At 37.6% G+C, this 15,594-nt stretch overlaps 1 protein-coding gene across 1 annotated transcript; it reads left to right on the top strand.

The window, feature by feature from the left end:
• Positions 1-15,252: 15,252 nt before the first annotated feature.
• LOC142168893 (uncharacterized) lies at positions 15,253-15,594 on the top strand. The gene has a single exon (XM_075230065.1). The coding sequence runs from the start codon at positions 15,253-15,255 to the stop codon at positions 15,592-15,594; it is 342 nt and encodes a 113-aa protein (XP_075086166.1).

The following is a 15,594-nucleotide window of genomic DNA, read 5'->3' as shown; positions in this document are numbered from 1 at the left end:
GAGCTGGGTAAGGAAGTGAAGAAGATGCAGAAGTCCTAGGACTCCAAAAAGTCAGTGGACAAGCTCCAGAGATAGGTTACCAAGCTTGCAGCAGCCGGAGACATTCCATTTGACATGTTGATTGACCCGCACCACCCAGGCCCAGATCCTGCAGCACATACAGCACCAGTTGGCCTGTCTGAGGAGCCAGACCTTACTATTGACACTGCCAAGGTAGTACATTAATGCCACGGTTCTTTTCAAAGGTAGTTTTTGTGTGAACCGGGTGACTCTTCCTAACGATGGATGGCGTGACAACCTTCTTAAGGGACTGAGTCCGTTTTGGTGTTTAGGTAATAATACTAGTAGTAATGAATAAAAGACCTAATTAAGTCATGCTCGAAGAGTCAAACATGCTTCACTTAGTACCAACACACTTAAGTACGTGCTTATGGTTAAAAACAAGTCTTTTGGAAAGAAATAGCTCTAGTTAGTGACTTTATGACTCTTGTCTTGACTTAGGCAGTCATCGAGCGGTTTAATCAAACTATAGTGATTTTCAATCTTGAATGTGGTCGTTATGGGCCCTCGACTCTATCCTCTTTAACAATCCAGTTGTGTGAGAGGTGATATTATTTTGTTGCAAGTCCAAGTACCCGTGCGAATGGTCTAGAACTTGCCCCGAATGTGTTTAAAGGCGAAATAGTAAGTTTTGCTTGGCTTGAGAAGTGATTGTAGGCTTTCCTTAACCTGCTTGAATTCTCCATTACCTACCAATGTTGTTATCCCTAGTCAACCCATTTGAGCCTCAAGCCTTTCTCATTTGATAACCATGTTATAAGACTGTACCCATTTTGTCGTGACCCTTTCTTGGCACCCGAGCTTTCCTTAATATTCTTGTAAAACAATTGGCTAAAAACATAAGTTTGGGGGAGAGACGAGGAACTTGAAAGAGGTATCAAGGCATGAAAAGAGAAAAGAAATGATGAGAAGGAAAGGCAAAGAAAAAAAAAAGAACAAAAAGAAAAATGCCAAAGAAAGTGAGTAAGTGAAGGAGTGGAAGGGATTCAAAGAAAAGTAATGGTACAAAGCATGGAGAAATCAAGTGGGAGAAAATAAATGTCATAATCAAGAAAGAATGATGCTAAGTCTCTCTAGTTCTCCCAAGGAAAAGAAAATCCCTCAAAGAATTGGCAAAGCATAAGTCGAGGACAAAAAAATTGGAGTGCTTAAGGAAAGATAAACCCACTTTATCATAGCATATCCAACCTTAGTCCAAAAGCCTTCATTGCATTCCGAAAAAGCCCTACGTTATTTCAAGCCGAATGAGCTTACATTAGTGGTGATCTACATTAGGGGCAAGCCTATGGTACTTAAAATTGTACTTGCAAGATTCTCTTGAGAGAGATGAGTGAACCTTTCGTAAATCTTTGGATTGAGTGCTAAAATTCTAAAGTGAGATAGGCAAGCGGAGAGTAGAGGAGGAAGAGTTTGGGATCTACAATGACCTACATGAAAGAGAGAGCTTCCACGATGAATAAAGTCAACTCTTGATGCTGAAGTGTCACATTAGAACTATATGTGCATAAAGGTTTAACTTGTCGCCTTGTTGATAATACATAAGTATTGTTGGTAAATGTTGGTTCCAATTGATGTGTGAATGACTCACCTTTGATTGGTTGTAATGGCCCTTAACTTGTGGAAGTGGAGACTATTTTATTTGCTTGAGGACAAGCAAAGACTTAAGTTTGGGGGAGTTGATAAGTGGGGATTTTGACTACTTATTAGCACCTTTTTGCTTTTGTTTTAGTCTAAAAGTATTGAATTGTGTTCCCGAAACTGTTGAAATGTGCTAAATTATAGGAATATTGGAAGATAGACCCCCGAGATAAAATCCAACTCAAAAAGGAGTAATCTAAACTCAAGGCAATAAAAGGCATAGAAGCTCACAAAGTGCGGACTGCCGAATTTCATATGCGGTCACAAATGATGAAGGAAAATCTAGCAGACTTTTGTGCAAAGAGCAAACCGCACATGAATTGTGCGGCCGCAAAATCTGGGCTAGGAACAAAGTTTAGAGAATATGCAAATTCCCAAGTTCCAAGTCCCTCAGAAGTGCAGACTACACAAGAATTGTGCAGCCGCAGAAGTAAAAGTGCAGACCGCAATTACAAATCTGCGGACCGTAGAAAGAATGCCTCGTGGCCACAGATCAGAATTATGCAGTCACAGACCTCCAGTTCCTAACAAGTTGAAGAAATCTGCGGACCGCACATGGAATTGTGCGGCCGCAGAACCTCCCGAGGGGCATTTTTGTCTGTAATTGTTAGCTTTGTATAAATAGAAGAGTTTCACAAAATTATGTCAACTTTTGACATCAGCAGCTACAGTAGCCGTTTCTCTTTGCTTCTTTTAGTAGCTTTTCATATTTTGGGATATTTTAACTAAGATTTTATCATTTTAATTTTTACAATATGAGTTTAATTAGCATTTCTTCTTCTATTTCTTCATTTTCAAGCATGAGTAGCTAGATTGTTACTAGGGTTGTGACCCAATCCTAGTGTGTAAACCTTATGAGTGTTTAACTTAATGCTTGTTTATGATTATGTGTTTATTGTTTAGCCTTGTTCATGCTTTAATTTGTGGAATTAATGGTTGCAAATATTAGTTCATGCCTATTTGACTTAGTCTCTACTTGAGAAAGAGAGACTTAGTCTAGGACAACTCGGCTAAAAGGAAATTGGGTCAATCGAGAGATTGATAATCCTAATTAAAGGGTTCAACCTAGAGATATTAAAAACCCGACTTGAGATTTTATCAACCGTTTTGTGAAATACTCATTTGGACTTGAGAAAGCCAAATTGGCCAAAATCACTCTCTAACCGAGAGGTATTGAGTTGGTAATTGAGAGTTGATAGCTATAATACACCCCGATTAACAAAACAAGTATGAAGGTTTATATCTCATTAGGCAAACACCTAGGTGATGGTCATAGCCCTAGGCTTTTTACAAAACTTGAAAAACAACAAAATTAATTTTTTAATTTTACTTCTTAACTTTGCAATCTTAGTTTAAATTAGAAATAGAATCAACCCCAATTTGTGGAAGTGTAAATTGAGGTAGTTCAAACTCACGTACTACAATATATACGCCTAACTCCCATACATAACTCCCTGTGAAAATCGACCCCGACTCTTGTTGGGTACTACTATTGCAGTCAACCGTTTCATAACCTTGAAGTGAGGTGTGAAATTGGACGAGATCACGAGCACCAGCCTCGCTATTACGAGCATGGAAGGGGAGGCTCAGGTATCGCAATTACGATACCTTGTTCGTAATTGCGAAGTAGTACCTGGGCAGGGTAGGATCGTATTTGCGATAATTGTGTCGCATTTGCGGCTTAACCCTTAGGTTGTCAGTAGCCGCTTTTGCAAGGAATTCTTCGCAATTGTGAGGGTTCGCAATTGCTAACCCAATGTCGCAATTGTGACATCTGCAACTGAACAAAAGTTAGAAAAGTCAGGATATTAGTTTCATTTTCATATTAGAACCCTAGACTCGGTAGGAGGCGACTTGGAGAGGGGATTTTCATCTACAAACATTGGGTAAGTGATTCTAATCAATGTCCAACTATATTTCATGATTATATCTTAGATTTAACATCAAATTTATGAGAATCAAAGAAAAAAGTTGGGGATTCTGGTCAAAGTTTTGATAAATGAAGATTTGAGTTTTGAGAGTCGATTTGGACTTGAATGTGAAAATAAAATAGATATATGGACTCGTGGGGTTATGTTAGTCGGAATCTACCCTTGGACCCGAGTTTTGACCGGGCGGGCCCAGGGTTGACTTTTATTGACTTCTTTGGGAATTATGTAAAGATCAAAGCTTTATCTATTGTAATTGATTTCCCTTGCATTGTTTGATTATAATAAGTTAGTTTTATTAGATTTGAGTCGTGTGGAGATGAATTTTAGGGGGAAAACTATATCCGAGGGTTCATTTGGCCTAGTTGAGGTAAGTGTCTTGCCTAACTTTGTATGGGGGAACTACCCCTTAGGATTTGGGTTGTTTGTGTTAATTGTATTATGTGGAAGCCGTGTACACAAGGTGACGAGTGTGTACAAGGCTATAAGTGGTATTTATCCGGTTTAGACTTTTGAAACTTCTTCCATGTACTTAATTGAACTTGTTATAACATGTTACATCTTTCATCGTTAAATTTACTCTTACATGCTCTAATTGACATTACTAGCACTTGTTATATCCTTGATTGTTGTAGTTGCTCTTATATGCTTTAGTTGAAGTGACTATCTCCCTTATTGTTTTGGTACCCATGTAATTGTTGAATTACTCTTACTTGAAGTTGTTATTTAGTGGAATATGTTCTTGTTGAGTTATTGGTGTTGAAGTTGTAAAAGTCATTATCACATTAAGGTGACGTTATTAATTGTTGAGGTATCTTTCCTTGTTGAGTATCCCTCATCCATATTGTTGTTATTGATATCATTTTACACATTGTGATTGAGCCATGGGCCATTTGTTGTGTAAATATTGGTATTGTTGATATTGGCAAATTGTGGCAAATGGACACTTATGGCGCGGGTTTTTATTGTGTTGTGATAATGATACGCATGCGGTGGTATAAGGATAGGGGTTGATACGCATCCGGTGAGATAAGGTGGGATTTATACGCGTGTTTCTAGTAAGGGAATTACTTGAAGCCACGCGGTGAGATAAGGGGGCTAAAATGCGTGTAGCTATTTCGGAAAAAATGATTTTCAAAACTAATTTTAAGGCTCATGCGGTGATATTAAAAAATACTGTGAATGAAATTATGAAATGGGAACATGAGGCGGTACCCTAGCTGTGATTCTTGTTGTACATTCCATGCTAAAAGAGGCTTGTTGGTTGAATAGTTCTTGTTGTTTTCTTCATTGTCTCACTTGTATTTGTCCGTGTTGACTATTTGTTGTTTCACCATGTGTTCACTACATGTTGCCTTTACCACTTAAATTTCCACTGTTAGCTTATATTATTGAATTGCTTATCTGTCATTTACTTCCATATTTTTCATTATTAGACTATGCTTTATTTTGTTAGGTTTTCTTATCCTAGTAGGTGTTTTGACCTGGCTTCGTCACTACTCTACCGAGGTTATGCTTGATACTTACTAGGTACCATTGTGGTGTAGTACTCATACTACGCTTCTGCGCATTTTTGTGCAAATCCAGGTACATCTGCTCGTGCTGGACTCTAGTGATTGATTAGCTTTGTCGGATACTTCAAGGTGCACCTGCTCGACATTCACAGATCTCGAAATCACATTCTGCTTTAGATGTTCTACTATTTATTTCTTGTTCTGAAATAGTACTGTATTTTGAAACTATTAGTACACTCTTGTAGAGCTTATGACTTGGTCCACCAGATTTTGGGGAGTTGTTGATAGCTGTACTGTTGAGTTTTATTTTGACAATTAAATGGTTTAATTTGAGGTTTTATTATTATTTTTGCTATTTCTTAATGTATTCTAGGCTTATCTAGTCTTAGAAACTAGGTGCCATCACGACATCCTAAGGTGGGACATTAGACTCATGACATGTCACTTTTCACATAGCACAAACAACCAATTTAAGGCTAAATCCCAAGTGATATTCTCCCACACAAGGTTAGGTAAGATACTTACCTCAAACAAGTCAAATCAACACTCTAAAAATCCCTTCCCATGTGAAGCAACCTCCGGACAGCTCGAATCTAGCCAAAATAACTTAATAATATCAATAAAAACCATAGGAAATAACTCCAAACAATAAAGCTAGGATCTTGATTCAAATATACAAAGTCAACCCAAAATGTCAACCCCGATCCGCATCCCGGAATCTGACAAAACTCACAAATCCTGAATGCCCATTTTAATACGAGTCCAAATATATGTGTTTCATCCCAATCCAACCTCATATCGACCCCCAAATCACCAATTTTCATTCTCCGAAAATCATGACAAACCCCCCCTAATCCCACCTTTAAATTACATAATCTATGTGTAATAATCCATGGAAAATCAATATCTAACATCAAAATCAAGTAGAGTGTACTTACCCCTTCAATTGTAGTGAAAGACCCTCCAAATATCGCCTCTAGCCGAGCTCAACAACTCTAAAAAATGAGAAAAGTCCAAACCCTCAAAATAATATAATCTGCCTAGTGATTTCTGCATTTGCAGAAAGGTTACCGCATCTGTGGTTCTGCTTATGCGGAGAAAATCCACCCAACCTACCGCATCTGCAGACACCAAGACACTTCTGCGGAATCGCTTCTACAGTTTCTTCATCGCAAATGCAGCAGCGCACCCGCACAACCCCTTCCGCATTTGCGGATTCTGCCACTGCCAGGCCAACTTCACATATGTAGTCTCAGAGCCGCTCTTGCGGCCAGACCCTTACATGTGCGAAAATACCAGAACACGTCTGCCCAAAATATGGAAATGATCTGCAACTCATCCAAAACATACCCAAATCATTCGGGACCCCGTCCAAACATACCCACCAACCCCAAAATATAATACGGACATACTCGAGACCTCAAATCACACAAAATAATATATAAACCACAAATCTCACCTCAATTCAAGCCTAAAGAACTATTCAACTTCCAACATTTCAAAACTCATGCCAAACCATATCTAATCAACTCGGAATGACCTCAAATTTTGCACACGAGTCCCAAATGACATAACGGACTTATTCCAACTCCCAAAACCACAATACAAACCCGATATCAATAAAGACAACTCCCAGTCATGAGCCTTCCAACCCTTTAACTTTCCAACTTTCGTCAAATTGAACCAAATCAACCTAGGAACCTCCAAATCCAAATCCGGACATACCCTTAAGTCCAAAATTAGCATACGAACCTATTGGAACCTTCAAAATACCATTCTAGGATCGCCTATACAAAAGTCAAACTTCGGTCAACTCTTACAACTTAAGCCTCCAACAACAACAACCCAGTGTATTCCCACAAGTGGGGTCTGGGGAAGGTAGGATGTACGCAGCCTTACCCTTACCCCGAAAGGACAGAAAAACTATTTTTGGTAGACCCTCGGCTAGAGAAAAGATGAAAGAAGCACTGATAGCAAGTAATAACAATATAGGATAATTAGAAAACAAAATCCAAGATAGCAAAAGACAAGATGAAATAAGTACTGATAGCAAGTAATAATAGTGCAAGATATATAGTGATAGTAAACTAAGAGAGTATTGATGGCTAGTAATAACAGTACAAGATATGTGGTACTAGAAAACTAAGGATAAATGTGATACCATATTAACAATAATACTATTGTACTAAGGAAGACAACGATAAATGTTCGAATACCTACTAACATTTTACCCTAATTCTCAACCTCCACACCCTTCTATCAAGGGTCATGTCCTCGGTTAGCTCAAGCTGCGCCATGTCCCACCTGTCACACCTAACTGGGGCATCTGTGCTTCTCCTTTTAACATGCCCGAACCATCTCAGCCTCGCCTCTCGCATCTTTTCCTGCAGAGGGGCCACTCCCACCTTGTCCCGAATAACTTCATTCCTAATTCTATCTAACCTAGTATGCCCACACATCTATCTCAACATCCTCATTTCAGCTATTTTTATTTGCTAGACATGAGAGTTCTTGACTGACCAATCCTCTACCCCATACAACAAAGTCGTTCTAACCACTACCTTGTAGAACTTACCTTTAAGTTTCAATGGCATATTCTTATCACACAAGACACCAGAAGCGAGCCTCCACTTTATCCACCCTGCTCTGATACGACGTGTGACATCCTCGTCAATCTCCCCATCATTCTGAATCACAGACCCAAGATACTTAAAGCTCTCCCTCCTGGGAATGACTTGCGTATCAAGCCTCAAATCCCTGTCCGCTTCCTAGTAACATCGCTGAACTTGCACTTCAAGTATTTTGTCTTGGTCCTGCTCAACTTGAAACCTTTAGACTCAAGGGTATGTCTCCTGAATTTCAACCTTTTATTAACACCACCTCACATCTCATCAATCAGAATTATGTCATCTGCAAATAAAATGCACTAAGGCACCTCCCCTTGAATGTGTCACGTCAATATGCCCATTGTCAAATAAAAGAAAAATGGGCTAAGTGTTGATCCCTGATGCAACCCCATCTCAACCGGAAAGTAATCAGAGTCTCCTCATGCTATCCTTACTCGTGTCTTAGATCCATCATACATGTCCTGGATCACTAGAATATATGTTACCTGCACTCCTCTAGCCTCCAAACATCTCCATAAAACCTCTCTCGGGGACTTTGTCATAAGCTTTCTCTAGGTCAATGAACACCATATGCAAGTCCTTCTTCATCACCTTATACATCTCCACCAATCTCCTCATAAGGTGAATGACGTTAGTAGTCGACCGTCCTGGCATAAAACCAAACTGGTTCTCCAAAATGGATACACTCCTCCTCATCCTCCCTTCAATCACCCTCTCCTAAACTTTTATCGTATGGCTCAACAACTTGATACCCTTATAGTTATTGCAGTTTTGAATATATCACCCTTGTTCTTGTACAACAGAATCATCGTACTCCACCTCCACTCTTCAAGCATCCTTTTCGTCCTAAAAATTAAGTTAAACAACCTAGAGAGTCATTCCAAGCCCGCCTTACCTACGCTCTTCTAGAATTCCACAGGGATCTCGTCTGGATTGGTCACTCTACCCCTACTCATCATGTGGATAGCCCCTTCAACCTTTTTCACTCTTATGCGTCTACAGTACCCAAAATCACCAATAGAAGTTCATGGCTGCGGATAAAAAAAGAGGCCAAATAGTGATAATTTGAACCCTTAGGTAACATGACAAGGTTGGTGGTGAAAAAAGAAAATTTATGTGTGTTGCACATGTACTATCAATTTTCTTTAGTATACTCATGTATTGATAATTATTTATAAGATAAATGTGGTATCTGTATGATTCCTTAAAATAAGACAAAGAGCCATGAATTGGTTTTACTTTGTCATGCATTGCATATGATTTGTTCCATGAAGATTTGTTATAAATACACAATATATGACTAAGATTTATTGGAGGAATTTCTTCTATAATTCTTCATACTTATATTGCTAAAAGTTTGACATTACAAGAATATAAAGAGTGAAACTTCCTACCTTTGAGTACTTGACTAATTTTTGCATTGAGATATTAACTTTCCATCTTGTTATCTTGGTGAACAATTTTTAAGAAAACTTGTAATTTTAAAGATGGTACCCCTTGAATGTGCCTGCTTTTACTCACACACATTCTAGAACGAAAATAAATTTATAAGTTTTAGGTTGAAATCTTTTATTAATTCATATATAAAAAAAAGTTTTAGTTACTGACTCAAATCTTTTGTTGCTTTTAGATACTTTTTCTTATATACCTATGAAAATGGGACTGAGAGAGAGAATGAGAGTTCACACACCTAATTATCTTTTACCTTAGCACATTTTATAGTATTGTAGCGCGGACATTGGAATCTGATTCAATGAAACTGTCCTTCAAATTTATACATGTATTTTGCGCATTGGTATAGTATAATAAAATATTACAACTTAATTTTTGAGAGGATTTATTTGAAGGAATAAAAAATTTTATAAGTGAAATTTTTGTAGATTCCGTAGGCATATGTTAAGTCAAAATAAATTCTTACGAAAATAAACTGAATGCAAAATTAAAATGAGAGTCTCCTATATGACCTTTAACATTGTTGATGAAGAGGTGAAGTTTTTCTAAAATTTCCTTGCTTTAGTTTGGTTACGACGTTATAAAAATTCAACTTTTAATGATCTTATTAAAAAGTTGGAAACATTTGTTGAAACCAATAAAATAATAGACTAACAAATTATAGAAGAGACATAAATCAATGAATCATCATGTCATAATTACAAAATATAGAAGCCATAAATTAGTTAAATAAATATTACTTCGCTCAACTCCCACGGAATGTGAGGACGTAAGTATTTCAGATAATTTAATATCTATTGTATAACTCAAAAAAAGTCAGTTTAGGATATGTACGCAATAAAAGCTTTTATAATTTTTAGATACAAATTTCGTAATGCTTGACAAATACGTTAAATTATATGTGCAATGTACGTACTCTAAATCTAGTTAGAACAAAGTGAAAAAGGCCAAAATTATCCCTATGCTATCGAAAATTAGTCACGTTTATACCCGTTTCTACTTTCGGTCCAAATATACGCCTACCGTTAGTAAAGTATACAAAATCATCCCTAACCCTAACGGATTTCTAATGTGACAGTAGGACCCCACACTTAATGTGCCAATTAGGCAAATACCAACCCGAATCTCATTACCCGGTCATACCCATTCAAACAACCCAAAACTCATACCCATTCAAATAACCCATTACCCGGTCAGAACCATTTTCCTATTTAAAACCCGTTTCTTCTTCCACCCTACCCAAATGGCGGCAAACGACGGAATAATATTTTTTAGCCACCTGAACTAAGCCACTGGAAAACGCAAGCAAACCACTCATCAAAATATCCAACTTCGGATACATCAACAATATCATTGTCAGAATCGTCTGCTATCCTTTAGGGAGAAAACCAGCGACGAAGATCTGAATTTGATACTGTTTTGAGTTGCGGCGACAGTGGAAGCTGATGAGCCATCCAAAATAAAACTCACTATATTCACTTGCTGTGAATTGCTATTTTTTCCACTGTCCTTTTGTCTTTGTCTTTTTCGGGTGAAAAAGTTACAATTTGTGGGTGAGAAAGGTGACCTCAAATTAGAGTTAGTTCGAATTTTATTCTAATTTTATGGAAGTTTGTTATGGCCAAGTAAGTGCTAAGGTAAATTAAATTTTAGGAAATGATTGTTATCTGGATTTCGTGGGGTTTGAAAAGATAGGGGAAATGGGGCAGTTTAATATCGAGGAGGAAACGTAAGAAAGAATAACTAACACATCAACAATTCTTTTGAAAGCAAACTCCATAAATTAGAGCAAAGAGTAAAGATGGCGGAAGGAGAACGGAGAGAAGCTGATGCAATTGAAGCTGGACTTTATTCGCTGGTTACAGAGCACGGAAGTTCGATGAAGAATTGGGTTAGATAGCGGGGTCGGGTCTTTTAAAATTGGGTGTTGTAATTTTGTCTAGTTGGCAATTTAATAGAAGGGGCCCAATGCCACGATGGACTTCTGGTAGGGTTAGGTATAATTTTGTTTACTATGTTAACGGTGGGGATATATTTTGACAAATAATAGAAATAGAGATAAATGTGGCTAATTAATTAAAGTAGAGTGATAAATTTGACCTTTTTCCCTAGAACAAAAGCCTCTAAATATAATTAGTCAACTATTTTCAAGTCAAGGTAATGAAAAGAGGTTGACAAATTAAAGTCATATATGACTTATAGAAATGAATTTGTTGTTGTCTGTTTTTCTATTGCTTTTTAAAGTATCAAAGATTTTAAAAGTTTTATTTTCAGTTCTCCTTTAGGTTCTAAAAAAATGAAAATAGAAAAAACAAAATCATAAAAAGCTCGGACTTTTTCCGACGATGAATTTTTTAGATAATTTTCTTGAGGGATTAAAGTCCGATTAAAAAAAACACCAATTTTTTTTTTCTTTTAGGATAGTTAGGTAGTATCCCTTATATTTTCTTTGGACGCCGGTTATTTTCTAAGGATGTAGCTCGAATCGGGTACTTTATTTTTTTAGGAGTAGGTTAGGAAGAAACTGAGTTGCTCTTAGATATCTATTGATGTGTTTGGTGCTGGCACATTAGGCTATGGCATGCACTCTGTCTTCCCGTATATTTGATTTGAATTGTGATGACTAAGTAAAATAAATAGCCTACTCTGTGACGCCTTTTCTCAGTTGTTTGACTTGTATGTCACATAGTGCAATATTGCTTAAAATTTCTCAACTATATGTGCTTGCTTGACTTGAGAGTTGAACAGAACCGTCTTTATTGAGTCATGTGTAATGCGTGTGTGAGGATTTGTGATCCTCTGTGCTATCTTGTGTAGTCTAGAACTTGCCTCGTGTGTTAATCAAAGTAAAATCATTAAGTTGTACTAGTTTAGAAGATGACATAGGGGTTTCTTGCTTGATCATCGATGTGCTTGGCACATAAAAATAAACTTTTCCGTTGCTATCCCCTTTGAGCCTATAAACCTTTTCTTTGGCACCCACATTACAAGCCATATCCCTATTTTGTTCATAATTTGAGATTGTTGAACCTTTACCTCCTAAGTCACTTAGTCTCTAAAAGAAGTAAGGTGGGAGATTGGGGAGTAGCTTTCGAGTGGAAACATGGAAGGACCCTTAAGGTGCACTAAAATTGTGAAAACAGGTCACTAGCCGATGAACCTTAATGTATGGAGTGTGTAGAGGGAAAAAAAGAGAAAAAGAAAAAAATTACAAGAAAAAAAAAAATAATAGTTCAAATAATGAAGAAAATCACACCTGCTAATCTTACTAATTCCTGCTAGTGAAAATATAGAGGTGCTTAATTGAAAAGGGGTTATGATATATATACGGTGTATGACGAGTGAATTGGTTGAGAAAACGAGGTGCACAATTTTTTAGTCTAGTGTATTAAAGTGCTTAGGAGGGTTAGTCACTATTTCTAAATGTATCCTACCCATCCCTTAGCCTGCATTACAACCTTAAAGTCCTAATTGATCCTAGATTTTGCTAGCTTAGATTAGTAGAGATATACACTACATGCAAGCTTATGGTACGACCACATGATGCGCATGAATTCTTTGTGAGAGTGAGTGAATTTTGTTCAATTGTGTGATGTCCTTAAATTATGTTTAAAGGCATACTTGAATGTGTGGACTATTCTATATTCACTATTTTGTTTGTTGGTGAGGGCATATGATCTCATGAAAGATTGGTAATGTTGTAAACTTCTCTTGTTGGGTGAGTATGCGAGTTGAGGGTGATTAGTGGTAACGAGTCGGCTTTTGAGGTAGGATGGTTACAGATAGATTATTTGAATTGATTGAATTGAAATGGATATACTTGGGCATGTTTAAAACGGGAAGAATGTGAATTTTGTATGTTCATACTTGATTACCGGTATCGATCATAGTCAAGGGTAAAGTGTATGATTAAAATTTGAAGTGCTCCTCTCTAGTTGAGATGTGTACGTGGTTGAGGTGTAGTTGATAGTCCCATTGCTCGAGGACGAGCAAGAGTCTAAGTGTGGGGTATTGATATTTAGCTTAAAGTGTGTGTGTGTGTGTGTGTGTGTGTGTGTGTGTGTGTGTATATATATATATATATATATATATATATATATATATATATATATATATATATATATATATATATATATATAAAATGTATTGATTTATGTTAATTCATGGTGTTTTTATGTGTAGGAATCATCAGGAGGCAATAGGGGTGAAAGGTGTGAAATTAGAGCCAAAACGGAGAAAAAAATAGAAAATGTTGAATTCCAGCGCCAAAGGCGTGCCCCACGCCATATGTGGCGCCGTTTATAGAATGTTCAAAGGGCCAGTGCTAGGTCTAGCGCCCGCTGCCCTGGGCGCTGGTGACGGAAATTTCTCCAACTTTGTCCGGTACAAGGTTATTTCGGCCCATGACCTACCCAACGCTTATAAAAGTAAGACTAAGCCTATTTTGAGGGGGGGACGCCACTTTGAAGGAAAAATACACACGAGAAACATCCGGGAGCAAGGATATCTCAGTTTTCTTCATCTTTTCTTAGTATTATCAATTTTTAACACTTGTGAATTTATTTTGATACTATCATGAGTGGCTAAACCCATAGTTCTGGGGTTGTGATTTAGCCATGAATATTGTCATTTAAAGTTGACTTAACCTTGATTACAATTTACCAATATAAGGTTGTTTCTTCAATTCTGTGACTAATTGCTTAATTGTCTCTCCAGCAGTTAAGTTCTATTTACTATCTATGCTATGCTTGGGAAAGTTATGTTTAGATTATAGAAGAATTGAAGAGGGCATGATCTTAACTCTGAGGGGGCGGATTTGTGGTTAGGAAAGGAATATACCTAGTCACTGTGCTTAATTACATATCGTAATCTTAATGTGTACTTAATAGTTTGATTCCATAGGAATATAGGCGTTAATCTATTTTGAATAGGCGAGTAGTACTTTGGGAGAAGGCTACGAGAGAAATTGTTCGATTAATTAGCAACCGTGAGTGAATTATATGAAAGGGAGAGTTAACTAGAGCACAATAGGATTGGTGAATCGATCACAACCCTGGAATATTCGTCTCTACTAAATACACAACAACCATTTTGCTGATTGATAATTTAGTTACTAGTTAGAATTATTGTTTAGTATAATAACACTTTTGAACTCTGAGTGACTCGACTGAATAATAATCTTGGTGAATTTAGTAGGTAGTTAATATAAGTCTTTGTAGGTTCGACACTCGACTTATCATTTTATTACTTGTACGACCATGTATACTTGCGTGTGCGTTTGGGAGAAACACCATTGTTGCTCTATTTATCAGTCTCGAAAAATGCCTTCGGCTACGTATTGGGCAGCATGACGAAACTGGGAGAAAGGAGAAGGCCATCTACTACTTAAGCAAGAAGTTCACACCATGCGAGGCCAAGTATACTTTGATAGAACACACTTGTTGTGCTCTGACTTGGATTGCTCAGAAGCTAAGGTTTTACATGTCAGCATACACTACACATCTAATATCTTGGCTCGACCCGCTCAAGTATATTTTTTAGAAGTCAATGCCTACCGAGAATCTAGCTAAGTGGTAAATTCTCCTCAGCGAATTTGACATTGTGTAAATAACTCAGAAGGCTATCAAAGTACAAGCTTTAGATGATCACCTCGCCGAGAGTCCAGTGGATGGGGATTATAAACCGCTTACTATGTATTTCCCTGATGAAGAAGTACTATTTGTTGGGGAGGATATTGGAGAATTATACCCTGGATGGAGAATATTTTTCGATGGAGCAGCAAACTTCAAAGGAGTCGGGATTGGGGCAGTCCTGATTTTGGAATCTGGACAACACTATCCAGCATCGGCAAAGATAAGATTCTCTTGTACCAATAATATGGCAGAGTACGAGGCATGCATCCTTGGAATCAGAATGGCAGTCGACATGAACATCAAAGAACTTTTAGTCATAGGAGATTCTGATTTGCTGATCCACCAAGTCGAAGGAGAATGATCAACTAAGAATGTCAAGATACTGCCATACCTGCACGACATGAAAGAGCTATGCAAGAAGTTCACAAAAATAGAGTTCAGGGATGTCCCCAGAATTCAGAATGAGTTCGCAGACGCCCTTGCGACCTTATTATCTATGATTCAGTATCCAGACAAGAACTACATCGACCCTATCGAGATAGAAACCAAGGATCAATATGCCTATTTCTTCCATGTGAATGAAGAACAAGATAGTAAACCTCGATATCATGATATCAAGAAGTTCCTTGCGACCCAGGAGTACCCAGAAAGTGATACTAATGGTCAAAAGCGAGCCCTCAGGAGGTTGGCAAACCACTTTTCCTCAACGGGGAAGTCTTGTATAGAAGGACCCCAGACTTAG

The sequence above is a fragment of the Nicotiana tabacum genome, chromosome 14, assembly GCF_000715075.1.
Source record: "Nicotiana tabacum cultivar K326 chromosome 14, ASM71507v2, whole genome shotgun sequence".
Classification (NCBI taxonomy): domain Eukaryota; kingdom Viridiplantae; phylum Streptophyta; class Magnoliopsida; order Solanales; family Solanaceae; genus Nicotiana; species Nicotiana tabacum.
The sequence above is the reverse complement of the archived record's forward strand: the minus strand, read 5'-3'. Positions and strand labels throughout refer to the sequence as shown.